Source organism: Lolium rigidum, chromosome 7, assembly GCF_022539505.1.
Source record: "Lolium rigidum isolate FL_2022 chromosome 7, APGP_CSIRO_Lrig_0.1, whole genome shotgun sequence".
NCBI classification, from domain to species: Eukaryota; Viridiplantae; Streptophyta; class Magnoliopsida; order Poales; family Poaceae; genus Lolium; species Lolium rigidum.
In genome coordinates, this window is record NC_061514.1 from 11811131 (window position 1) to 11839016 (window position 27886).

At 41.2% G+C, this 27886-nt stretch overlaps 2 protein-coding genes across 3 annotated transcripts; both read right to left on the bottom strand.

The window, feature by feature from the left end:
* Window positions 1–10276: 10276 nt before the first annotated feature.
* Window positions 10277–11555, bottom strand: LOC124677062 (ubiquitin thioesterase otubain-like). 2 transcript variants are annotated; one of them, XM_047213059.1, is made up of 5 exons: window positions 11439–11555; window positions 11273–11340; window positions 11127–11182; window positions 10946–11049; window positions 10277–10836 (listed from the first exon to the last, which is right to left on the bottom strand). In XM_047213059.1, the coding sequence occupies exons 2-5, from the start codon at window positions 11311–11313 to the stop codon at window positions 10573–10575; spliced, it is 465 nt and encodes a 154-aa protein (XP_047069015.1). In that variant the 5' UTR covers window positions 11314–11340; window positions 11439–11555; the 3' UTR covers window positions 10277–10572. The 2 variants fall into 2 exon arrangements, with proteins under 2 accessions (XP_047069015.1, XP_047069014.1); XM_047213058.1 differs by lacking the exon at window positions 11439–11555 and having other exon boundaries at window positions 11273–11387.
* Window positions 11556–11624: 69 nt separating this feature from the next.
* LOC124670891 lies at window positions 11625–15051 on the bottom strand. Its single transcript, XM_047207357.1, has 7 exons — window positions 14623–15051; window positions 14456–14527; window positions 13660–13710; window positions 12636–12686; window positions 12087–12230; window positions 11885–12004; window positions 11625–11756 (listed from the first exon to the last, which is right to left on the bottom strand). The coding sequence occupies exons 1-7, from the start codon at window positions 15049–15051 to the stop codon at window positions 11634–11636; spliced, it is 990 nt and encodes a 329-aa protein (XP_047063313.1). The 3' UTR covers window positions 11625–11633.
* Window positions 15052–27886: the final 12835 nt, after the last annotated feature.

Sequence of the window (27886 nt, forward strand, 5' to 3'; positions counted from 1 at the left end):
TTCCATAGGGACAAGTGAAAGTGGTTTTCTCTTGATCTTTAGTTTTAACAAGCAATTTGTGAAAACCCGTAATAACCATCAAGAAAGAAAAAATGAGTATTTTTAGACAACCTTTCTAATATTTGATCAATAAATGGTAAAGGGTAATGATCTTTCTTAGTAACCTTATTAACTTTTCGATAATCAATGCACATTCTATACCCTACAACTACTCTTTGAGGGATGAGCTCATCATTATCATTAGGCACAACAGTCATTCCTCCTTTCTTAGGAACACAATGCACAGGACTAACCCATCTACTATCAGCAATAGGATATATAATACCAGCTTCAAGAAGTTTTAATACCTCATTCCTTACCACATCCTTCATCTTCGGAATTAGACGACGTTGATGTTCAACAACAGAGCTTTGCATCATCTTCCATATTGATAGCATGTTGGCAAATAGAGGGAGAAATCCCCTTCAAGTCATCAAGAGTATAGCCAATAGCTCCTCGGTGTTTCTTCAATATTTCCAATAACCTTTCTTCCTCAATATCTGAAAGCTTAGAACTAATAATAACAGGATATATTTTCTTATCATCAATATGAGCATACTTAAGATTATCAGGCAATGGTTTTAAATCAAAAACAGGATCTTCCTTTGGTGGTGGTGTTGTACCTAGATCTTCAATCGGTAAGTCATGTTTAAGAATAGGTTGACGAAGGAAAATTTCATCAAGCTCATTTCTTTCTTCCCTAAAGACTTCACTCTCACTATTCTCCAAATGTTGCTGCAAAGGATTATTAGGAGAAAGAGCAATAGACGCACACTGTTCAACTCTAAAATCATTATTAGGCAAATCAGCTTTATAAGGAGTTTTGGCAAATTTAGAGAAATTAAACTCATAAGATTCACCAGCAAATTTAGTAACAATCTTTTCCTTCTTGCAATCTATAACAGCTCCACAAGTATTTAGGAAAGGTCTACCAAAAATGATAGGACAATACTTACTAGCAGCAGAACCAAGTACCAAAAAGTCAGCAGGACATTTAATCTTACCACATAGGACTTCCACATCTCGAATAATACCAATAGGAGAGATAGTTTCTCTATTAGCTAGCCGAATAACCACATCAATATCTTCAAGTTCACAAAAACCAATTTCATGCATGATCTCCGTATAAAGCTCATAAGGAATGGCACTAATACTTGCACCAATATCACATAAACCATAATAACAATGATCACCAATTCTAACAGAGAGCATAGGAACACTAGCTTTCCTAGACTTATTAGGATGCGAAACAATATTAGAAGCATCTTCACAGAAAATAATATGACTATCTTCTACATTTTCGAGTCACAAGATCTTTAACTATTGCAACAAGCAGGTTCAACCTTTATTTGTTCTTCGGGTTCTATAGGTTTCTTTGCACTTTTATTAACCGCACTAGATATAACGAGTACTCCTTCATTTTAGCGGGGAAAGGAGTTTTTTCAATATAAGCTTCAGGAAGAATATGATCAACAGTTTCAATTATAGCACATTTATTTATAGATGAATCAACTTTATCTTTATAAGGTTCATGATACTTATCAAAATTATTCCTAGGCAATTCAAAGTGAGATGCAAAAGCTTTATAGAAATTTGCAACGACTTGAGAATCAAGACCATAAGTAGCACTCATATTACGAAATTTATCAGTATCCATAAAAACTTCAATGCATTTATAATCATAGTTTATACCGACTCTCTATCTTTGTCGTTCTCCCATCCTTCAGTATTCTCCTGGATCCAATCAAGAAGGTCCCTTTTAAACTCTTCTTTGTTGCGTGTAAATGATCCAGAACAAGAAGTATCCAACAAAGTCTTATCTTGAAAAGACAATCTTGCATAGAAATTATCAATAATAATATTACCAGGAAGCTCATGAATGGGGCATTTGAGCATTAAAGACTTCAATCTCCCCCAAGCTTGGGCAATACTTTCTCCATCATGAGGCCGGAAATTATATATGCGGTTCCGATCTTTGTGAATTTCACTTGGAGGATAGAATTTGGAATAAAATAAAGGCACAATGTCCTCCCAATTAAGAGAATCCCTATTCTTCAAGCAATTTATACCAGTTGCGCTGCCTTACCGACACAGCGATATAGAGAATAGTTTCTTCCTAACTTCATCCATAGCAATACCCGCACATTTGAATAACCCGCATAATTCATGTAAAAATAGTAAATGATCACCAGGATGGACGAGCTCCATCCCCTTCATAGCGGTTATCCACAACACGTTCAATAATTTTCATAGGTATTTTGTATGGAACCTCGCTCTCACTCGGCGCCTCATCCACTACCCTTGCGGTAGTAGTAGATTTCCCAAAGAGGAATTCAAGAGAAGACCTCTCCATAATGATTTATAGCAAGCGAGTGGAAATAAAAATAGCACGTACAGTAAAAGGTTCCCTTACCAATTCCACTTACCAATAGCGCTTCACTCCCCGGCAACGGTGCCAGAAAATAGTCTTGATGACCCACAAGTATAGGGGGTGTATCGTAGTACTTTTGATAAATAAGAGTGTCGAACCCAACGAGGAGCAGAAGGTGTTGACAAGCAGTTTCGATGAAGGATTCACTGTAAATGCTCACAGACAAGTATTCAGGGGGATTTGATATAGCAGATGAATAAAGTACAAGTAAGTAATATGCGAGAGAAATAATTGCAGCGAGTGGCCCAATCCTTTTTAGCACAAAGGACAAGCCGGTTTGTTTACTTATAATGACCAAACGTTCTTGAGGACACACGGGAATTTAGTCTAGTGCTTTCGCTTCATATAGCTGATTAATCTTCATTGTTTTGATAAGTGTTGTGTGGGTGAACCTATGCTAATGTACCGCCCTTCCTAGGACTAATACATACTTGTGATTATACCCCTTGCAAGCATCCGCAACTACAAGAAAGTAATTAAGATAAATCTAACCACAGCCTTAAACTCTGAGATCCTGCTATCCCTCCTGCACCGATATACCAACGGAGGTTTAGGTTTCTGTCACTCCGGCAACCCCGCAATTGGCAAACGAAAACAAGATGCATTCCCCTAGGCCCATAAATGGTGAAGTGTCATGTAGTCGACGTTCACATGACACCACTAGAAGAATAACACCACAACTTAAATATCACAACATTGAATACTAACCAACATAATTCACTACTAACATTTAGACTTCACCCATGTCCTCAAGAACTAAACGAACTACTCACGAGACATCATATGGAACATGATCATAGGTGATATGATGATGAATAACAATCTGAACATAAACCTTGGTTCAATAGTTTCACTCAATAGCAACAATAACAAGTAGAAATCAACACCGGGAGAGTTTCCCCTATCAAACAATCAAGATCAAACCCAAATTGTTACAGCGGTGACGAGGTGGAGATGGCGGTGATGATGATGATGATGATGGTGATGATGATGGAGATGATGTCCAGCTCGATGATGGTGACGATGGCATCGATTTCCCCCTCCGGGAGGGAATTTCCCCGGCAGATTTCAGCCTGTCGGAGAGCTCTTTTCTCTCTGGTGTTCTCCGCCCCGCGAGGCGGCCGTGACTCTTCGCGACTATCCTCTCGGAGCTTAGGTTTTCGGGACGAAGACGTACGCGAAGAAAAGGAGGCAAGAGGTGGCCGTGGGCCCCCTCCTCACGGGCGGCGCGGCCGAGGCCTTGGGCCGCGCCGGCCTATGAGGTGGGCCCACCTCGGGTCCCCTCGGCTCCCCCTTCTGGCTCCCTTCGTCTTCTTGAAAAATAGGATTTTTCGTATAATTTCCGTCAACTGTTGATCTTCCGAAATATCGCATTCTGACGGTGCTTTTTTCCAGCAGAATCCTGACTCCGGTGCGCGATCCTCCAATAATCATGAAACATGCAAAATAGTTTAAATAACATAAGTATCATCTCCAAATATGAAATATATCAATGAATAACAGCAAATTATGATACAAAATAGTGATGCAAAATGGACGTATCAATGCCCCAACACCAGATGATGCCTAGCCCTTGTCCACATGGATACGAATTTTACCGAACCGGCAAGAAGCATTCAAAGCAAAAGGAATTCCCAGATCGTCGTCGGAAATTAGTGGAACAAATCTTCGCTCCGTGCTGTTGAAATATTCGAAATGAGCTGCATCGAGTGAGCTCCAGGTGTACTTATCGTAGATGTTAGCTTTGAAATCCCTCATCGAGATAGTGGTTGCAACCACCGCAGGGAAGTAAAACTCATTCTTATAGCGTTTAGAATCATGTGTAAAGCTAGAATCCAGCCTAGCCACCAGCTGAAAAGCCAGCGCTGGATCAATCATATTCGAAAAGCAACGCAGTTAGTTGAGCAACAACGATTGGCGCTCAAAAACTGCCTACTGTAAATTCACATAGGCAGACGATGCTTACCCAGATGGAATCCATGTGTTAGATCCCTCCGATTCCCAATCTTCTCCGCGGCTGACGGGAAGAGGCGGCACACCAGACGGAAATACAAAGGGGACATGGGTAGATCCAGATCTGGTGGAGGCGGAGCCCTCTCCGCCTCCCGGGGTGGTGGTGGGGGCGGGGGCGGCTCGGCGGCGGACGACGCCATAAGGTAGGTGGGCAGGACGGCGTGGCGGCGGAGGGGCGGTGTGTGAGCTCCTCCAGTCTCGGGCGGAGGGGAAAGCTTTGGGTCAGCTCCTCCAGTCAACAGTCAACACAATTAGAAAGCAACGGTCAAGTCAAAACCACCTCGGCTCCCTAGCCGTCACCGGTAACGGAAGGCCTCTGACCATACGGCAACCCTCCCGCCCGAGCGTCTGTGAGGGGTTTCAAACTAGAGGGAGGGGAAAACTGAGGAAAAGTTAAGAGGCTGGGGAAAACTGAGTACAACTAACGAACCAGGGGCATGAGAACAGAAAACCCTATCTTATTAGTATTTTTCTGAGTTGAAATAAATTTTATAAATTTTAGCAAAGTTTTAGTAATTTTCTGGATTTTGAATTTAAACGAAATTACTAATCATACTGGTTCAAAACCTAGTCACTATCACCGACTAGCGGGTCCATTGACTGGGTCAATTGCCACGCGGGCAAAGACCAGTCAACGACGACCAATGGCCCCACACGCCACGTCGGCTGCATCGACTGCTTGACGCCGGCAACCAGGAGACAACGGCACCACCGCTACAGGGCCTCCGCAGACCTACTGTTGGTTGCATTCGAATGAGAAGAGGATGGGGAACACTCTGGTGGTGGTGGAATAAGCTATAGGTCGATGGAGCTTCATCGAAAACCATGTCTCGCGGCGCTGCTCTCCGGTGAACTATCAATCGCGAGCTACAGATGATTCTAGGAAGCAACAGTGGGTGCAGGAGATGCGCAAACTTACCGTGAGAACGATGGTGTGGTCGCGGAGTTGATTGACGACGGAGACGAGCTCAATTTTGCCATTCCCGGTGATGACCTGAGAAAGGGAACATTTAAATTCGCCAAGCTCTGAGCTCCCCTTGATACCTGCTTGCGTCCAGATGCTCCTCTCGACGAGGCGCTCCTCCTCGACTAAGCTACAAACTCTGGGTGGCTCCAGTCGACGGCGCCATGGTGGTCAGCGACAGATAATGGAAGAATGCGAGAGATAGGAAGGGTTAGAGTAGGAATGGAGTGGTGGTGAAGATCAAGGAGATCTCGGCGATCCTCCCCTCCTATTTATAGCTCCCAGAGAGGTCTATAACGATGGTGAGCATCGGCTACTGGCGTCCAGGATGCGGTGGTCATGCGGTTAGGGTTTCGGGCGTGAATCATGATGTTTTAGGATAGGCTCGGACGCAAGAAGGATTGGGCGTGGTTCTGGAACGACTGACGACGTCCGGGATGAGCTTATCGTCGACGAGGACGTGGTCAGCGAGCTTCGTCGTGTTGTCGACCATGGAGAAGAAGAAGACCTCGCTTTTCTACTATTTAGCCAAAGAGGTACGTGGGCTGGGTTGGTTCGTGGAGGTGGTGCTGGGCTGCTCCTGGGTTGCTGTGGCCTGCTACGGTGCCAGGCAAGGTAAGCCCCTCTCTCCTCTCTTTTCTATTTCTGTTTTATTTTCTGTTTTAAATTTCTATTTTGAATTTGTTGTTTGAATTCTAATTTAGATTCTTGTTTGTTTGGTAGGTTTTTTTACGCTGGATTAATTTCCACTAGAATTTAATAGAGATGGTAAATAGATACCTTAAATATTTTGTAAATTTATTAGTATTATCAAATTTTGATTATGGCTTGATATTTAATTAGGTATGTGAAGAATGATGATTCCAATTTCTTATGCTTTTGGAGTTCAAATTATTCTGATAGGATTTATACCATCACCAAGTGATAAGTAAAAGTTTTATTTTATATTCCCTTTTGTAAAGAATTAATTTACAAGACTAATATTAGTATTTGGTTTCTTATTTGAGAATAGAATCTTGTGAGCATGATTTTACGTTCTTATTTTTCTAAGGGCTTGGAATTTAGTTTAGGTTTATTCTAAAGTTATTAATATGGTTACTTAACACATGTGATTTTTTTGTAATTCATGTAATGAATATTTGAGGTGTATGATACTTAACAAGTTTGGCCACTAAAATGAAAAGCTAGGTTTTCCTATTGGTTTTACACTAATTACCTAATTGGCATTTAAGCTTGTGGTATATATGGCTTGGGTTTATACTTGTGATCCATGATACACAAGTTAGAGAACGATATTTTATATGGAGTGGATCTCATGTTAAAGGGTTTTGCTTATGTACTGAAACATAAGTGGACATGAGGTGTGGTAGGTTCTACTTATGATCCCAAGTGACTCACAAACTAGGGTTGAGATATGGGCTTAGGCTATAGGTATGAGTTCACACCATGTTTAATTCGTTAGGGTTGCTCTTCCTCACCACTGATAAGACTCTTGGATCAAGTCAATACTAGGGTTGTCTCAAGTGTTTGGATAACCAAGGCTTCAAGTGTAATGCCATTACTTCTCCACTCAAGATATGAGGAATGGTCTAAGATTTATTACTAATGGTATACCTATCATTTCATGTGATGGATGATATCTTCTTATCACATCAGGTTTAGCTTATCTTCTATATCTACAAAGCATGGTCATGCATTAGACATGATCAACTTATTCCTCACCAATCTCTCTGTATTATTCCACTCATCACACTCATCCTAGATTCTTAGAGTTTATGATCAATACCAAGTTGTGATGTTTATGGAATTGGTTTTCTAAGGTATTGCTATTGGAATAGGGTTCTCACCTACAAGATCAAATGTTGACTTGAACAACTAGGATTAGTACTTCTCTAGTATTCTTGTATGAACATGGCTATGGTTAGTATTATAACTTCTCTCACTTCTCAATACTTTGACACATCCTAGGGCTCTACTCCAAATATGATGATATGATCTTGTAAATATATGGTCTGCCTAGGAATTCTACCTTGCAATCTTCTGTAGCTTGTTCTTCAGGAAATCTAATAAACCTGCATCTTGTGGTATGCCTCCACCTCCTAGCTTCTTCATCTTGATCCTAGCTAATGTATGGATGGTCTCAAGGTTTTGGTATCCTTGTAGCATGGTACTAGATGATCAAGTGGATGAAGGGTGTGGCTCCTTTTATAGGCTTGGGCAAGCTCTAGTATCATGACACATAGGTGGGTGACTCTTGTTTTAATTTGATGAATAAGATGCTTGGTTGTCATGCTCTCATCCATAGGAATCCTTTGAGCATGAGGTGGCCTAGCTTAGGAGGCAATCTATGTAGATATTTTCATCCTATGTGGCATGAGCATTATCCTCTCATATGATTTATTTTTTGATAGCCAAGTGGCATTTGTAACTAGATGTCTTGTGAATGCTTTTATACTTGTAAATAATGCACCATATCATATATGATTGGATTTATGTTATAATATTGGTCAAAAGGTCAAGGTTGAGGGTTATTCCTCAATTTTGGATAGTTGGTGTTTGATTTCACAAAAGCATGATCATATGAGTTTCAAAATACTCATAGTTAGTTTTATTCAAATAGTTTGAACTATAATTCGTAATGTAAACAGATTTAGTTTTATGATATTCCATATATTTAATAAGTTATGATTTAAATAAGAATGTGTGGCTTTTATGCACTTTAGACCGTGTGGTTTCCCTTATTTGGTAATAAGTTTAGAACTGAATTAAATTACACACAAAGGTAGTTGCTAACCTTTAAGTGTTAATAAGTTAGGGTTTGATTCTTAAAGAATGTGTTGTTGTAAGGAATACCATGTTATGATCCTTTATAGGATTTGATATTTAATCCTCACTTAAAGTGTTGTGTAATAGTTCTAGTTCCTTTTGATCCAACCTATGGATCAAGTTATGTCTACCCAAAACAAGGATTTAGCAAAGGTCACATTGAGGTTTATAGCGCTTGACTTGATGAGCTACTTCAATTCCATCAAGTCAAGTGAAACTTTGGTTACTGTGACAAGTTTTATTTGAAATCGCAAAAATTCCCCGGATTTTCTATGCATGAATGTAATGCACACATCTCTATTCTTTATTTTTGTAGCCTCTATACCTGGGATATTACAGGCCACATTCTCGAGGACCTTGTGGAAGGACGACATCTCGACTGAATTTAAGACAACGTTGGTGACCTTGGGGAGGGTCACCGAAGTTCATGGGGACAACCAACATCTGAAGGACCATGGGGAGGGCCGGTCAGGAGCCCAGCTCGGCCAACTACCACCGCCACGTGATGCTCCTCTCACGAGGCACTCAACACCGGCCTGTCTCTACAACTCCGCGCCCCGCCAAGCTCATCCCACACCGCCTCCTACCTGCGGTGATGCCCCACCTTAAAAACATGTAAGCAAAGCCTCCACCTTGAACAAAAATGTAGCTCAACACACTGGCTAGAAGAGCCGAGTGAACGACTTTTCTCCTTTTAATCTCCCATGCTGACGTCCGAGTCCCACGTGTTAGTGTGTGGCACTCTTTCCAGCCAATAGAGACATTGACTATGACATGTGGGCCATTGTAAGTAGCAATTTATAATTTTATATTTTGCTTAGATAAACATGTTCAAGGTTTGATTTAGACCGGGATTGATAAGTTCAGGATACGAATGACATGGATTTAGAGTTCAAGGTTCCATCTACGAGTTCAGGGTTCAAAATAAACTTTTTCCTTAATCATACGGTAGATTTCCGTGGTTGTCTTCCTCGCTTCGCCTGCATTCACTTAGTTACTTGATGTCAATCAGTCCCATAGGGTCAACGCTCACTGAATGTAGTGATTGATCGACATGCCTTGGGTAGCAGTCGGTCTTCGGGTCGAGCCCCTAGGGATCCAAGGTTCCGACCAAGCATTTATGTTCTCTCCATGGCCAACACGCCAAATCATTCCCTCTTCCAACCTCCAGTTGGGCCAAGCCCATCAGCGGGGCTACCATGTTTCGGATTTTTGTTTTTTTTTTTGCTGGTTTTCAGCTTGGTTTGTCGGTTTTATGCTATTTTTTTATTTTCTTTCGGTTTTGCTAGTTTTCATTTTTGCCCATCAGTTTTTGAACATTTTTGAATTTTGGACTTTTTAGATTTGTGTTTTTTAGCTTTTTCAAAATTTTAACATTTTTTAATGTTTTTCAAGTTTATCATTTTTCGAATTTAAACATTTTTTGTTAAAAAATAGAAAAAAAATCTGAAGAGAGAGAGGCCAGCCCAAAAGGATGGCGACACGGGCGGAGCATCCCTTCCCTCCCTCGTCGAGAGAGTAGGAACACCCCTCACACATTGTGCCGATCGTATCCTCTGTACCGCGTTCGCGAGGATCTGGGGGCAGTGTACCATGGACAAGAAGTGGTCTCACGGATGAAGAGGTGACAAACCTGTTCGTTGCCATGAACCAAGGCAAACCTTTATTTATCCAAAAAAAAAACGAACATCATATATCCCTCTGCCAATCTGCTAATCTAGGAGAGGAATCGATGTTATATGGGAAACCAACAATCATAGCCAACTATTCAATCCAGTGGCAGCAGCGGAGCAGCCCAACAGAAGCAAAATCTGCTGAATTTCTACCTGGTTGCACTGTGATCAGCACCAGCCCAACTCAACTTAACACAGCGATGTTTGAGTGGCTAATAAAATGTGCTGGTGGGAAGATGCAAAATCAGGATACACAAGATCATCCAAATTGCTGTAAAGAAAACGGGCAAGCAACCAAAGAGACATGTCGAGTCACAATACCTTGTGTCCTCCTGAAGAAACGACAGAGCAATTGATGCATTGATACCGCCGAAGATTCTCTGTATACCAGCCAACAATTCAAACAAAATAAAAAACACGTTCTTCTTCAGACAAGGGAGCAGCTTCTGATCAATCAATCCGAACCAGCAGTTTGGGCCAACAGAAGAAGAATGCACAAGGTATGCTATGCCTACCCCTAACCCTACTGAATCAGTCTATGTCTAACTCTACCACCTCAGCAACGCTCTCGTTCATAGGCAGCAGTCAAACTCAACTTAGCACAGCAGAATCTGTTGACTTGAACTCTAACCAGCAGGGCTTTCCCTCTGGGAATCCTGTCGACTTGAACTCTCGGCAGGAGGAGCGCATGGGTAGATGATGTCGTAGTGATTACCCGTGTACAGCAAGGTCACTCTCACAGCTCCAGGACCAGTGTAGATATTATCTTCAGCAGACCCTCCTCCATAGAGTCGCTCCAGTCTGAGGGGTACCTCAAGCGCTGTGGCCAAGGCCGTCATCATAACATGGTCCGTAAACTCACGAGGTAAGGTGACGTTCTGGAAGCACCACTGTTCGTAGAGCAATGGGTCAGGTAAAAATGAGTGACCGTGTATCAAAGAGTGGATACATTGGAAATTCAGCAGGAGGTAATGTAAGGGAAGAGATGTGGATACTGACATCTTTCAGACTGTAATCTTCTCCGAGCCCAGGAATAAGATTTCCATACTGGCCGCTGTGCGAGCATATCTGGACAGCTACTACTAATCTGAGGAAAACAAAAACTAACCAACAAGATCTGTCAGAAACATAAATTATGATGAACTGGAGGAAAGATAAGTTCAAGGGTGTTTTTTCTCACTGTCGTTTGTTGTATCGTAGGTGCTGAAAAACTTGAGAAGTTTCGCTTTACGATGGCTACAAAAGGAAGATATTATGCGAGTGAGATGGAACGCACTAGGCCATGATACTATGATGAAATTGCAGAAAACAAAGCGAATCAAAAACCTGTTATGTGATGCTGTGTTGCCTTGTCCCTTCCATTCCATTACTTTATTTATCAGCTCCTTAAATGCCTGAAAGAATCAGCAACTCATTAATTCACATCTGATAATCGTTGCCTATCATAGGCTACAACAATAAGTTACAGAATATGAAAGAACACGAACAATACGTCTGAAAAGCTTCAGTCATTATGCCCATACTGCGGCAAGGTAGTTATGGAAGAAAATATTTGATAACAGAACAGTGAGGTGGCTACACCATAAGAAGCAGCATGTGTGCATCAATTGTGTTCAGACGAAACAAGCATACAACTCTATTCTGCCCCTTTACATTGTCTCATTGTTCCTTTGCAAGTAGATTTCTCTTAAGGTTTCATTGCTGTTAGAATTCGGTTGTTAACTTTACAGTAAACTTCGAATTTGAGTTTATGCCAACAGTGTGTAAAACTGTGATGGCATGCCACTACTGTTAAGCAGTTGTGCATCTCCTGCAAATGGCAAAACAAAGATAGTGAGATGCCAGATCCAACCTGAAGTTACTGTAACCTGAAGAGAATAATCCCTTACAAGCCTGTTTATCTCAGAAAAAATAAACATGGAGAAGGTGAGAACTTACTTCGTGGCTCCTGCAAAACTCAGAGTCCCATCCAAGATTTGCATGTTCCGTAGACAGTCTTTCAACGGTAGCAAGGAGACGGTGTTCCTCATCTGTGTCCTCCCTATCAAGAACTTGCTCCTGTTGGACATTCACATAATGAGATAGAACTATATAACTAAAGATACATCATGTGCTAAGGAAAAGAAAAGAGGACAATTACAAGGTAGGAAAATATGAAGCTCCGGTAGAAACACTCTCCATCTCCAAGCACCGGTCTAATTCTGGAATAGGCATCAAGATCCACACAAATAGGCATATCTTCGGTAGCACGATAACGATTACCAACTTCAGTGATAGGAAGTGTCTGCAACGAACACGCAAATACGGGAATTCAAATTACACCGAGTAGAAGATGGAAAAAACATATTTCAAATGTGATGGAAATTTTGTTTTTCATTCCAATTTTCAGGTTTCCGTTTGCTGTGAAAATATATGAAACCACTAACATGTACTAATTCTATCATGTTGTGCAATAAGAAAAGAAGAAAATATCCATTAACGTCTGATGTACCAAACGACACTACAAAGACAGTTCAGGTTCTATCAGACTGTCACAATCAAGAGTTAACATACAATATAGTCTTCCATAAAAGTGAAAATCATCCATAAAACAGTTGATTGTATATGGTATCCTGTGATCTAGGATTTTGATCTTGATATTTCATGCACTTCTGTTTTGAACATTATAAAAGGCAAAATGGAGCCAAACCTGGCGACCCACATGTTGCAGATATATTAGCCTCGCTCCTCTATCTACAATCTATTCGACAAGAAAAGGGGTTAATATCCAGATATCCTGCCAGACTTGCAGTTTTACAGAATTAAACTGAGGATCAAACATTTCATAATAAGAAACAAGGGAATGAGAAATGAATGCTATTACTAAAGAGCAATTGAATAGCAAGCCCAGAAAAACTGTGAGTCCAAAATTTCGTTGCTTTTGCCAAGTTTTTACATGAAAGTATGTTTGTGTAATAGCTAGTTCCAGGTACCAATCAACCAAACAGTAAACTTCTGCAATAAAAAACTGCAGACTAGGTGGTCAGTGATTTTGTATTTAACTGCCCAATGGTTACAGAAATTATGTCCAGTTATGCAATCTTGAACAAATGTCTAGACTAAATTTCAGGTAACAACATTTGTTCAGAAAGAAAGCTCATATTACGAAAATTTTGCAGTAATTGGGACATGACCTCATGATTTCCCCACATTTTTCAGACTTCAAGAAATTATAACAAGCCATTTGTTTCAAATATCATACCAGACTGCGATAAGACCAACAAGCAACAGTGCTCTTGGCAAGATCAAAAGACCAAAAGTATCCCTAACATTTGTCCAGGATTCCTCCTCTACTCTAGGATGCCACATCATCATTCTATAGCCAAGATTTCTGGCCTTGATTACAATAACTGGTCCCAGAATTTAACATGAAGAAGCAGCTATCAAGAACATCACAATCCTGATTCCACATTCCTACAGAAAAACAGGTTGGTACAACAATGTTCGGGACACTCTTGGCCCAAAGATTCCGCTTCTGTTACTCTAAATCATCCCCAAGATTTCAACGGTTCATATCCAAGAGTTAACATACAACAATATAGTATTAGTCCATAAAAGAGAACATCATCTCTAAAACAGTTGATTGTACATAGTATGCTGCAATCTAGGATTTCGATCCTGATAATTCATACACTTCTGTTTTGAACATTATAACAGGCAAAATGAAGCCAAACCTGGCGACCCACACGTTCCGAATATATTTGCCTTCCTTCTCTATCTACAATCTATTCGACAAGAAAATGGGTTAAAATCTAGATATCCTGCCAGACATAAACAACTTTACAGAATTGCACTGAGGATCAAACATTTCAGAATAAGAAACAAGGGAGTAAGAAATGAATGGAATTAATGAACAACAATGTAATAGCAAGACCACAAAAGCTGCGCATCCAAAATTTCTTTGCCTTTGCCAAGTTTTTACTACATGAATTATGTTTGAGGCTTCTGAGCTAGTTCCAGGTACCAATCAACCAAATGGTGAACTTCTCCGGAAAAACTGCAGTGCAGGTGGTCAACGATTTTATTTGTAAATGCCCAATGGTTTACAGAAATTATGTCCAGTTATGCCATCTCGAACAAATGTCTAGATTAAATACCCGATAACAACAGTTGTCCAAGGAAGTCTGTGGTCTTGGCAAAATAAAAAGACCAAATTACCTCTAACATTTGTCCAAGATTCCTCCTATACTCTAGGAAGCCACATCATCATTCCATAACCATAATTTCTTGCCTTGGTCACAATAACTGGTCATGGAGAAGCAGATACCAAGAACACCATAACCGCGACTCCATATTCCTACGCGAAAACAGGTTGGTACAAGAATGCTGGGCACACTCTCGGCCCAAAGATTCCGCGCGCTTGGCAAGATTTCACCGGTTCACATTTGGCACGCAAATGCACAGACAAGCCGGTAAATCACAAGCGAGCGAGCGAGCGAGCAAGAGGGGGCGAGATTCAGGAGGCCGTACCTTTTTCCTGCGGGTGAAGAGGTTCTTAAGCTTGCTCCAGAGCCCCTTCTTCTTGGGGCGCGCCGATTTCACCTGCTCGGGAGGGAGAAACCAAGAAACGCTCAAGAACGCACTGCAAGAAGTCCAAGAAATCGCGAATCGGGACGAGATACGGGCCGGGCCATCACCTGTTCCTCGTCCGGTGTCTTGTTCGTCCACCTCTTCTTCTCGGCCCCGGCATCTCGTACCAACTGTGCGAAGACTTCGAACAGTTCCTTGGAGTCGAGGGACTCGGGGCTCGACGTCCCGGCCCCGGATGGCCCGGCGCGGTCGGGGGAGCTTGGACCGGGAGGAATGTCGCCGGGGCCCTTGGCCTTCAGGTTGGCCCCCGCCGCGGCGGAGCCCGATCCATGGGTGCCGCGGCCTCCGCCTCCGGCCTGCTCACGGGCACTTTCTTGGGGACGGTCGACGGGGGCTGCAGGGAGAGGTGACGGCGAGGAGGCATCGGCGCCGCCGCCTTCGGCTGCCACAGCGCTCGGGGCCCCATTGGCGGCGTTGGAGTCCTCGTGCCCATGGACCGGTTCTTGGAAGTGGTCGATTCCTGAACCGGATTCCATCGCGGCGGGAGAAACTTGGCGCATACAGCGGAGAGGACTTGTGTGGCAATTCCGCTAATGTGAGGGTGTGGAGAAGAAACGTTTGACGATTATTTATAACAGCACCTCGACCGACTACTGCCTACCGGATACTGCGCATGTACGGTACCGTCCGTACAAAAAAAAAACAAAACCAAAATACTTCCTTGTACATCTAAGTTACAAATCTAAAAAAAATCATTTTATGAACAGATAATACTTAAATATACCAAATACCATCACTGCAAAAAAATAGTAAAATACTTTGCGATTTTTTTAACAAGATTGGCATACGAGTTCATACATAATAAATATAGCTAGTTCCGAAGTAAATCTACTTAGCTGAAAAGGCCATCGGGGTACTTCACTCGAGCATCTAGAAGGCAGAGGTGTTAGCGAACTCACTTGTACCATAGTCACGACGGATCAACACCGTTGTAAGGGTATTTTACCCTTAACAATATTTTGGTTAATGATGACACCGAAGCTAGTAGCATACTAACGATGCCTACAAATGTTAGACATAGGTCTTAATCAATTTAGTCCGTACTTGTTGATGGAAGATGGTTGGGGACCCCTCATTCAAGAACGTAGAAAAGTATCGGGATTTTTCTTTTTATTCCTCTCTTATTCATGTTTAAGTCAAATAGAAACACCGTACTATAAATAGGAGTGATCTCGATGAGCTTGATAGAGATGTTTACCAAAGCCAAATACTCAGCCTACCAGCATATATCACCATCACATAAATAGAGGAGATTTTAGCTTTTTTTTGACAAACTGTTTTTTGAGGAGTTTGTGCGTAATTGGTTTGTAGGTGAAAGAATGAAATGTCGCCTAGAGGGGAGTGAAAAGTCATTTTTAAAAACAATTACTGATTTGACTTACAAGAATTCGGAATTAAATAAAATTTATTTTAGAAGCACAAAACCTAAATAAGTTAGGCTTAACTAAGTGCACCAACAACAAGTTAAGCTGAGGCAAGATAACACAATATATATATATATATAATTATAAGCAAGATATCTGTACTTTAAACTTAATGGCTATCACAAAGAAATAAAGTTGGGTACAAAGATGATTGAGGCACATTGAGACGAAGACGTATTCCCGTGTCCCCTTATATGAAGTAAGGTACGCTACATTGGAGAGGTGCGGCCACAAAGGTTCCTTAAATGCCATGAAGGTTCACCTTCTTCTCCAAGCCCGCCTTTTTCTTATGGCTAGTTTTTCTTTCACTCTGGAGATAGCAAACTTCACAACCACTTCACAAACTCCACGAAGGAGAAGCTTGTGCCTCTTCACAATCTTCTAAGAATATGTCACCGCAACACCAACCGCGAAGCCAACTACGTTCTCTCACTCGAACGGACCGTAATGGAGAGCTCAACTTTATGCAAGGATGCAAAGCAAGAACACCAAGGATGTTCAAATACTTCACGCTCAGATCCAACCAGAGCAAAAAAGTTCTAGGGAGGAATTAGAGAAGATGAACAATGGAGGAAACCAACCAAATTACTTCAAGATCTAGATCTAGTGGGTTCCCCTCACTTAGAGCAGGAATTGATTGGTGGGAATCGTAGATATCTTCTCTTTCAAAGCTCTCAAAAGATGGATGAATCATATGAGGGATTAGGAGAAATCAATATTTTAAAGGTCAACAATTGTGGTACAAAATAATCCTAAGATCCCTAAAAAAACTTGGGGAAGAAGTATCTTTTATAGGAAAAGCAAAAAACGAACAGGTTGGGCCACAAGACGGTCCGTTCCCAGCTTGGAATGATTGGCGTACGGACTGGGCATGTGGGTCCCCATGATGGAACGATCGTCCCATAGGCCTGCCAACCAGTTCACACACTGATACATCCGGTTGCGACCGGGTGTAAGTGAAGGAGATATGCCCTAGAGGCAATAATAAAGTGGTTATTATTTATATCTTTATGTTTATGATAAATGTTTATATATCATGCTATAATTGTATTAACCGAAACATTAGTACATGTGTGATATGTAGACAAACAAGAAGTCCCTAGTATGCCTCTTAAACTAGCTTGTTGATTAATGGATGATTAGTTTCATAATCATGAACATTGGATGTTATTAATAACAAGATTATATCATTGTGTGAATGATATAATGGACACACCCAATTAAGCGTAGCATAAGATCTCGTCATTAAGTTATTTGCTATAAGCTTTCGATACATAGTTACCTAGTCCTTATGACCATGAGATCATGTAAATCACTTATACCGGAAAGGTACTTTGATTACACCAAACACCACTCGCGTAAATGGGTGGCTATAAAGGTGGGATTAAGTATCCAGGAAAGTATGAGTTGAGGCATATGGATCAACGAGTGGGATTTGTCCATCCCGATGACGGATAGATATACTCCGGGCCCTCTCGGTGGAATGTCGTCTAATGTCTTGCAAGCATATGAATGAGTTCATAAGAGACCACATACCACGGTACGAGTAAAGAGTACTTGTCGGGAGACGAGGTTGAACAAGGTATAGAGTGATACCGAAGATCAAACCTCGGACAAGTAAAATATCGCGAGACAAAGGGAATTGGTAATATATGTGAATGGTTCATTCGATCACTAAAGTCATCGTTGAATATGTGGGAGCCATTATGGATCTCCGGATCCCGCTATTGGTTATTGGTCGGAGTGAGTACTCAACCATGTCCGCATAGTTCGCGAACCGTAGGGTGACACACTTAAAGTTGGATGTTGAAATGGTAGAACTTGAATATGGAATGGAGTTGGAATATTTGTTCGGAGTCCCGGATGTGATCCCGGACATCACGAGGAGTTCCGGAATGGTCCGGAGAATAAGATTCATATATAGGATGTCATTTTATGTGAATAAAATGTCGCGGAAGGTTCTATGGAAGGTTCTAGAAGGTTCTAGAAAAGTCCGGAAGAAACCACCAAGGAAGGTGGAGTCCACAAGGGACTCCACCTCCATGGCCGGCCAGCCCTAGATGGGGTGGAGTCCCAAGTGGACTCCACCATAGGGGCCGGCCACCCCCACATGGGAGGTGGAAATCCCACCTTTGGGTGGGAGTCCTAGTTGGGCTAGGTTTCCCCTCCTATGGAAGGTTTTTGGTTCGGGTCTTATTCGAAGACTTGGACACCACCTCTTGGGGTTCCACCTATATAATGAGGGGCCAAGGGGAGGGGGCCGGCCACCCAAGAACCACCAAGGTGGACGCACCCCATAGTGGCCGGCGCCCCTCTCCCCAAACCCTAGCCGCCCGCTCCTCCACATCCCGCATAGCTTAGCGAAGCTCCGCCGGACTTCTACACCGCCACCGACACCACGCCGTCGTGCTCGTCGGATTCAAGAGGAGCTACTACTTCCGCTGCCCGCTGGAACGGGGAGGTGGACGTCGTCTTCATCAACAACCGAACGTGTGACCGAGTACGGAGGTGCTGCCCGTTCGTGGCGCCGGAACCGATCGTGATCAAGATCTTCTACGCGCTTTTGCAAGCGGCAAGTGAACGTCTACCGCAGCAACAAGAGCCTCATCTTGTAGGCTTTGGAATCTCTTCAAGGGTGAGACTCGATACCCCCTCGTTGCTACCGTCTTCTAGATTGCATCTTGGCTTGGATTGCGTGTTCGCGGTAGGAAAATTTTTGTTTTCTATGCAACGTTATCCTACAGTGGTATCAGAGCCGTGTCTATGCATAGATGGTTGCACGAGTAGAACACAATGGTTTGTGGTCGTTGATGCTCTTGTTATCTTTAGTTTGAGTACTTTGCATCTTTGTGGCATAGTGGGATGAAGCGGCCCGGACTAACTTTACATGACCGCGTTCATGAGACTTGTTCCTCGTTCGACATGCAACTTGTATTGCATAAGAGGCTTTGCGGGTGTCTGTCTCTCCTACTATAGTGAAGATTCAACTTACTCTTCTATTGACAACATTAGTATCAACGTTGTGGTTCATGTTCGTAGGTAGATTAGATCTATATCGAAAACCCTAAACCACGTAAAATATGCAAACCAAATTAGAGAGCGTCTAACTTGTTTTTGCGGGGTTTGGTGATGTGATATGGCCATAATGTGATGATGAATATGTATGAGATGATCATTATTGTATTGTGGCAACCGGCAGGAGCCTTATGGTTGTCTTTATATTTCATGTTGAGTAGTATTTCAAAGTAGTTGTAATAGTTGCTACATGAGGTGAACAACCATGAAGACGGCGCCATGAACCTTGACGCTACGCCGACGATGATGGAGATCATGCCCGTTGATGATGGAGATCATGTCCGTGCTTTAGAGATGAAGATCGAAGGCGCAAAGACAAAGGGCCATATCATATCACATATGAACTGCATGTGATGTTAATCCTTTTATGCATCTTATTTTGCTTAGATCGCGACGGTAGCATTATAAGATGATCCCTCACATTAATATCAAGATAATAAAGTGTTCTTCCCTCGTATGCACCGTTGCATTGTTTGACGTTTTGAAGCATCTCGTGATGATCGGGTGTGATAAACTCAACATACAACGGGTGTAAGCCATGTTGCACACGCGGAATACTTGGGTTTGCTTGACGAGCCTAGCATGTACAGACATGGCCTCGGGACAACGGAAACCGAAAGGTTGAACATGAGTCATATGGATGATATGATCAACATGTTGATGTTCACCATTGAAGCTACATCATCTCACGTGATGATCGGTTTTTGGTGTAGTGAATTTGGATCGTGTACCACTTAACAACTATGAGGGATGTTGTATTAAGTGGGAGTTCATTAGTAATTAGATTAAAACATGAACTAATTATCATAAACATAGTCCGAGTAGTATTTTGAATTAATTTTGTAGTATTGGCATCCGTTTACTACTATGCGCTAGTCTTGTTATTGAGATAGAAATACTTGTTAAAATCGACAAGAAACTTTACGGATTGGTACCGTATTGTTAAAGAATCAAGAATTGATTAAGTCCTATTGCAAACTTTTAGTAAACCTCACATTGTTGATTCAAAGAGCTATGGTTTCAATTAGTACCTAAAGTTATCTTGTCTCCGTGAAACTTGAAAGTTCAAATATGTTTGAAAAATAAGGAGCTGAAAATTTAGTTTTCGAAATAATCAAGGTATGAGATATATGTGATATCTAAGACCTTATTGCAAGATAATAGAATATAATTTGGTGAGACTACATAAACTCATAAGTTTTATGGGAATGTATGAAGGTTGAAGACGCCAGACGTCACAATCCTCCAGCTATTGGGGCACTAATGATATTCGCATATCCATGAAGTTATCATCCTTAGTATGCACCGTTGCTAAGACTTGTCGTTTCGAAGCATCACGTGATGATCGGGTGTTATAGATTCTACGTGTGCTTACAATGGGTGCAAGCCAGATTTGCACATGCGAATACTAAGGTTAAACTTTATGAGCCTAGCATGTACAGACATGGTCTCAAAAAGTTGTCATGAATTGATGGATAAAATTATGAGTGAAATTGTTCATCATAGTTACTAATATGTGAAATCTAGAACACTTATCATATGATGATCAACTTCAAAGTAAGAACCTCAAGGTTATTGGTATTTGACCAACAAACCTAGAAGTTGTTGATGTTGAAGTGTTTTTCTGAATAATGAGGAAAGCTAAAAGAGAAACTGCAAAAGATATTCGGCAAAAAGATAAGAAAAGACTAGAAAGTCTAGCTCAGGTGTATATAAATGATATACATGTTATGGTTGTATTCCTAGTTAAGTCACACTATGAAATTCTTGGGTATTAGTACTATATTGGTTGGTATGAAGTGTCATACAAACACAACGCAATACAAGAATTCAATGGCCTAAGTGACTGACAAGGAATATGATAGGAATGCACGCCTGGAACAAAAATAAAGTGTTATTATGTTCATCGTTGGCATTCTATCTAGCCCTTAGAATTTATAATAAAGAACTTAATAATTGTTATTTTGCTCTGGTCAAATGAAAACAATGAGTTGTTTAAATTATGACATTACTCCATGTACGATGGATAAGTTATTATAAATCTTAATGGTGAAACACACATACATAACAACGACGCTAAAATGCCATAAGGCAAATGATTTGAATTCCACTTATTTGTGGAACCGCCATTTAGGTCATGTTGGAAAGGAACGCATGAAGAAACTCCATGCAAATGGATTTTTGGAGTCATTTGATTTTTTGAATCGTTTGACGCTTGCAAATCTTTTCTAAAATAGAATGACTAAAATACCGTTCATAGGCCAAAAGTTGAACGGGCAACTAACTTAGTGGAAAAATACATGATGATGTATGTGGTTCACTGGGCATAGTTGTGTGCGGAAGATTCTTCTATTTCATGAAAACTTTCAAACAATGAATTGAGTATATATGTGGATATATTCAATAAGGAAAAGTTTGAAACATTTGAATAGGATTCAAATAAATTTCAGCATGAAGTGGAAATCATCGTAATAGAAAAATCAAATATCTATGATTGGATCATGGTGGAAATATTTGAATTACGAGTTTTAGCGAACATCTAAGAGAGTTATGAAATTGTTCTACAACTCACATTTCTTGGAGTATCATAATGATGATATAGTATCCGAGATATGTATCCAAACCTTGTTGGATTAATGATGTGATAAAATATTATGACGCCATTATATTTTTTGTGGATTATGCTTTAGTGACTACCGCTTTTACACTAAATAGAGCATCATCATGATCCGTTGAAATGACACCATACAAGTTATGGTATGGGTATAAACCCTAATAGTCTTTTCTTTAAATTTTGGTCTAAGAGTTTACAATCAAAATCGGATGAATGTCTTTGTTGGTTATCCCGAGAGATTTAATTGGGAATTCTTCCCACGAGACAAAGACAAAAGTGTTTGTCAATGTTTCTTATTTCCGAGAAATTGTTTCGAGTGAAGTATTTGAGTGGGAGGACAATATAATTTGATAAGGTTTATGAACCCGAGCATAATGATCGAGTAGCGCGAGCTTCGGAATTGGTTTCGGAAGCGGCCACGACGATCATGGCTCTCATGACTACAAAGTGTTTTAGCCATGGAGATCGAAGTACATATTGAACCTTGTAGGTATGGTTTACTTTGTGATCAAATAAATGATTTGTGGACAAAGGATTGATTTTGAACAATGATAAACCAACTACAAAACAAAGAAGTTATGATGGGCCCCGACTCCATTAAAATGGCCATGCGCCATGAAATCCAAGATAGATGAATACTTTATGAAAGTAAATGGATCTATGAAATTGATAGACTTGGATGAAATATCCTTGAAGAAAGCTTGACTTATCGAAAAATTGTTTACGACAAAGTTCAAAGAGTTGAATACGATAAGATTAGATCTTCCGTAGCAATGCTTATAGTCTATGTGGATTATTCTAGTAATCACTACATATTTCTTTTATGAGATATGCTAGTAGGATGGCAAAATACACTACTTAACGAAGTATGTATACAAGATACAACCAAGAGTTTTGCTGGTCCGTGGAATACTAGATAGGTATACAAGCTTCAATTGGATGAAGTAAGTATCACGGAGTTGGAATCTTCACCGGATGAAATAGTCAAAGAGTTTTTGATTTCATCAGAGACGATGAAGAAGCTTGCATTTGCAAGAAATTAAGTGGGAGCGCTAAGACACATTTATAATACTTTATGTAGGTGACATATAGTTGGTTATAAATGATGTAATTATATACTTGATTAAAAGGTTTCATTGAGAATTAACTTCAATGAAAGGATATGGATCGAAACAAATTTAGTGTCAAGATCTATGAAGATAGATTGAAACACATAAATAAGTTTAAGTCAAAGTACATATGATGGATATTGAAGTAGTTCAATATAGAAATATTAAGAAAATGTTCTTGTCATGTGAAGGTTTAACAAGACTTGAGTGTATCTGACACTCAATGAGTAAAAACACATGAGTGATTATAGATCACGAATAATATGTACACAATCAGATATCATGTGCTATAAAATGTTATGAGCATATACCAGAATGATTCATATGATGATCATTGGACGACAGTAAGAATATCCTTGAGTACTTTAGAAGAACTAAGGATATATATATATATATATTTGTATGAAGAAATGACAAACAAATCGCTGTAAGGTGTTACACCGATATTGGTTTTGTCACATATAAAATATAATTTCAATCTCAAATTAGACTAAGTGTTGTTTAAAAGGTAGCACAATGAGCTAGAAGTTGTCTATGCTAGATTTAGAAGAGTTCTAAATATTGTGACGGATTCTACAAAAGAAGGCAGAGTATGTCATTATTTTGACAATGACAAAGGATGTTAAGTCAAGAGGTTCTTTGAGAACTTGGTGTAGTTCGAACGAGTCGAACTTTGAAGCTATATTGTGTGTGACAATATTAGTGACATATTTCAGACAACGGAATTAAGGTTCCACCAGAAGATCAAACATATTTAAATGCCAACTCATTTGGAAATGAGTGATGCGTTGAGACGCAAATGAATTACAAAATACATACGTTTACGAGCGTGTCGGATCCGATGACTAAAAACCTCTCCCGTGAGCAATACATGATAAAGCACCAGAAGGCCAAGGTGTTATATCTTTACAAATGTAAACTAGATTATTGACTCTAGTACAAGTGGGAGATCGAAGGAGATATGCCCTAGAGGCAATAATAAAGTGGTTATTATTTATATCTTTATGTTTATGATAAATGTTTATATATCATGCTATAATTGTATTAACCGAAACATTAGTACATGTGTGATATGTAGACAAACAAGAAGTCCCTAGTATGCCTCTTAAACTAGCTTGTTGATTAATGGATGATTAGTTTCATAATCATGAACATTGGATGTTATTAATAACAAGATTATATCATTGTGTGAATGATATAATGGACACACCCAATTAAGCGTAGCATAAGATCTCGTCATTAAGTTATTTGCTATAAGCTTTCGATACATAGTTACCTAGTCCTTATGACCATGAGATCATGTAAATCACTTATACCGGAAAGGTACTTTGATTACACCAAACACCACCTGCGTAAATGGGTGGCTATAAAGGTGGGATTAAGTATCCGGAAAGTATGAGTTGAGGCATATGGATCAACAGTGGGATTTGTCCATCCCGATGACGGATAGATATACTCTGGGCCCTCTCGGTGGAATGTCGTCTAATGTCTTGCAAGCATATGAATGAGTTCATAAGAGACCACATACCACGGTACGAGTAAAGAGTACTTGTCAGGAGACGAGGTTGAACAAGGTATAGAGTGATACCAAAGATCAAACCTCGGACAAGTAAAATATCGCGAGACAAAGGGAATTGGTAATATATGTGAATGGTTCATTCGATCACTAAAGTCATCGTTGAATATGTGGGAGCCATTATGGATCTCCGGATCCCGCTATTGGTTATTGGTCGGAGTGAGTACTCAACCATGTCCGCATAGTTCGCGAACCGTAGGGTGACACACTTAAAGTTGGATGTTGAAATGGTAGAACTTGAATATGGAATGGAGTTGGAATATTTGTTCGGAGTCCCGGATGTGATCCCGGACATCACGAGGAGTTCCGGAATGGTCCGGAGAATAAGATTCATATATAGGATGTCATTTTATGTGAATAAAATGTCGCGGAAGGTTCTATGGAAGGTTCTAGAAGGTTCTAGAAAAGTCCGGAAGAAACCACCAAGGAAGGTGGAGTCCACAAGGGACTCCACCTCCATGGCCGGCCAGCCCTAGATGGGGTGGAGTCCCAAGTGGACTCCACCATAGGGGCCGGCCACCCCCACATGGGAGGTGGAAATCCCACCTTTGGGTGGGAGTCCTAGTTGGGCTAGGTTTCCCCTCCTATGGAAGGTTTTTGGTTCGGGTCTTATTCGAAGACTTGGACACCAACACTTGGGATCCACCTATATAATGAGGGGCCAAGGGAGGGGGCCGGCCACCCCTAAGACCAAGGTGGCCGCACCCCTATAGTGGCCGGCGCCCCCCCTCTCCCCAAACCCTAGCCGCCCGCTCCTCCACATCCCGCATAGCTTAGCGAAGCTCCGCCGGACTTCTACACCGCCACCGACACCACGCCGTCGTGCTGTCGGATTCAAGAGGAGCTACTACTTCCGCTGCCCGCCGGAACGGGGAGGTGGACGTCGTCTTCATCAACAACCGAACGTGTGACCGAGTACGGAGGTGCCGCCCGTTCGTGGCGCCGGAACCGATCGTGATCAAGATCTTCTACGCGCTTTTGCAAGCGGCAAGTGAACGTCTACCGCAGCAACAAGAGCCTCATCTTGTAGGCTTTGGAATCTCTTCAAGGGTGAGACTCGATACCCCCTCGTTGCTACCGTCTTCTAGATTGCATCTTGGCTTGGATTGCGTGTTCGCGGTAGGAAAATTTTTGTTTTCTATGCAACGTTATCCTACAGTAAGGGTATATTCCTCTATGTGAGGTTTTGATAATTCATGATAATTCCTACGAACTAATGTTTTTATTGAGTTTTTATATAAAGGACTATTTCATAGGTAATATTTTTAGTTCATCTTCAAGTATAGATCAAGACCTTGAGAGTTTGTTTTCAAAAGAAGAATTCAAGATATAGCTCTTGTAAGGGTACATTGCACATATGTGTGGTTTTGATAATTAATGACAATCTCTATGGACTAATGTTTGTATTGAGTTTATAGGAAGGAATATTCGATAGGTATTGTTTGTAGTCCATATGTTGGATTCAAGTGCGCATTCCATGAAGATAAAGATATATCTTGAGTATTGATATCAAAATCACTGATTTGAAGAGAATAATATAATATGATCAAGAAGAAAAACTGAAGATGTCATTCTTGTGTGGTACTCATGATGAGTGCATTTTAGCATGTTTTTACATCGTTATTTAATTAAGTTATCATTGAATAGTAGTAGGATCTTTGTATTTTACCGCGATATCGCGGCCTTTTATGCTTATCTACACATGATCTTGAAATAATAAGGCAATGCAAATGAAAACTGTTATTTTCTGGCATTTTGACGTGATAGAAATTATTTTAGCACTTAATTGTGCACCTGGGCGAAAGGAGGATACGAGGACAACTTCCAGTAAATTTAGTAGGCATTGGTACGGCGGGGGGGGGGGGGCGCCCATACCATCGGCACATACGACGTGGCAGGAGTACTGCCTCGTCAAATACTTTTACCTCGCGCAGACGGCACAGAGATCCAGCACACACAACTCCGCAAAATAGAGAAACACCGCCCCAGATTAGATCTAGAGAAGGAACTCCGGAGAAGACAACATCCGGGCTGCTACGTGGATCCTCGGAGGACAAGGCATCATCCCCTTCATCATCAACATCTGCATCACCAACATCATTCACCTCCAACCATAGTTGTAATCTTGATTGCTATTGCAGATTTGTATTCGAATTCATTACATTCCTTTCATCCCCTCCATAAGATTATGATGATGTTCTTGATTGCTTTCATGTGTGAGTAGTTCATTTAGTTCTTGTGGAGATGGACAAACCCTAGCATGAATATGAGGGGAATCTAAGATGATTTATGGTTTTAAGTATTAATGTATGTTAGTTCTCTCTCTTGATATTATGTGTTGTGCACCATGTAATATTTCACTTATGGTCTCGAGAGGGAACTACCGTTTAAAGTGTCGTAAAGTGAATGACGAGAAGTGACATTACCGTATCGATACTTTAACACATGGATGAGGGGGATAAAGAGGGACTCACCAAGCTCATATCGATAATCACGGGGTAAAACCCTGTTATCACCAGAATTTGACCGAGTCAGAGGTGGGCTGCAATCAAGATGGGCTTAAAGATTATATACGGAAGAAATACGTGAATCGGCCTTATATGCAAAGTTTGGGCTAGTTTGCCCTTGTATCTGTAACATATTAGATTACGTATCGGTGAGTTAGAGTTTGACCCATGCACGGTTAGGTGCACACCTGAATTAGAAAGTCCCCTGGACTATAAATATGTATCTAGGGTTTATGGAATAAACAACAACCAACGTTCAACACAAACAAATCTCGGCGCATCGCCAACTCCTTCGTCTCGAGGGTTTCTCCGGTAAGCACCATGCTGCCTAGATCGCATCTTGCGATCTAGGCAGCATAAGCCTATCCACGTTGTTCACGCGTTGCTCGTACTGAAGCCTTTTTGATGGCGAGCAACGTATTTATCTTAGATGTGTTAGGGTTAGCATTGTTCTTCGTATCGTATGCTATCGTAGTGCAACCCTTACGCATCTAGCCGCCCTTACACCTATCTCGGTGTAGGGGCGGCACCCCGCTTGATCATAGTTTAGTAGATCCGATCCGTTACGGTTGCTCCTTGTTCGTCAAGGATTAGTTTAACATCCGCAATAGTTAGGCCTTACAAAGGGTTGGAGGATCCAGCGGCGTGTAGGGTGGAGTTTGCTAGCCCTAGACAGGATGTTCCGGGATCAACTTCGTGTTGGTTTTTAGGCCCCGTCTAGGATCGGCTTACGGTCACCGTACGCGAGCGCGAGGCCCAATCGTGAGTAGGATGATCCGATTATGCGGTGAAAACCCTAAATCGTCGTAGATCGTTTTAGCTTCATCTTGATCAAGCAGGACCACCATATATTCGGACACCTTGTACGAATCATGGGTGGATCGGCTCCTTGAGCCGATTCACGAGATAACCCGAGAGCCGATCGAGGCTCGTATTTAATGTTTACGTGTATGCCCTGCGGAGAAACTAAGCGAGGCATCATCCAACACCTTCCCGACCGGTATAG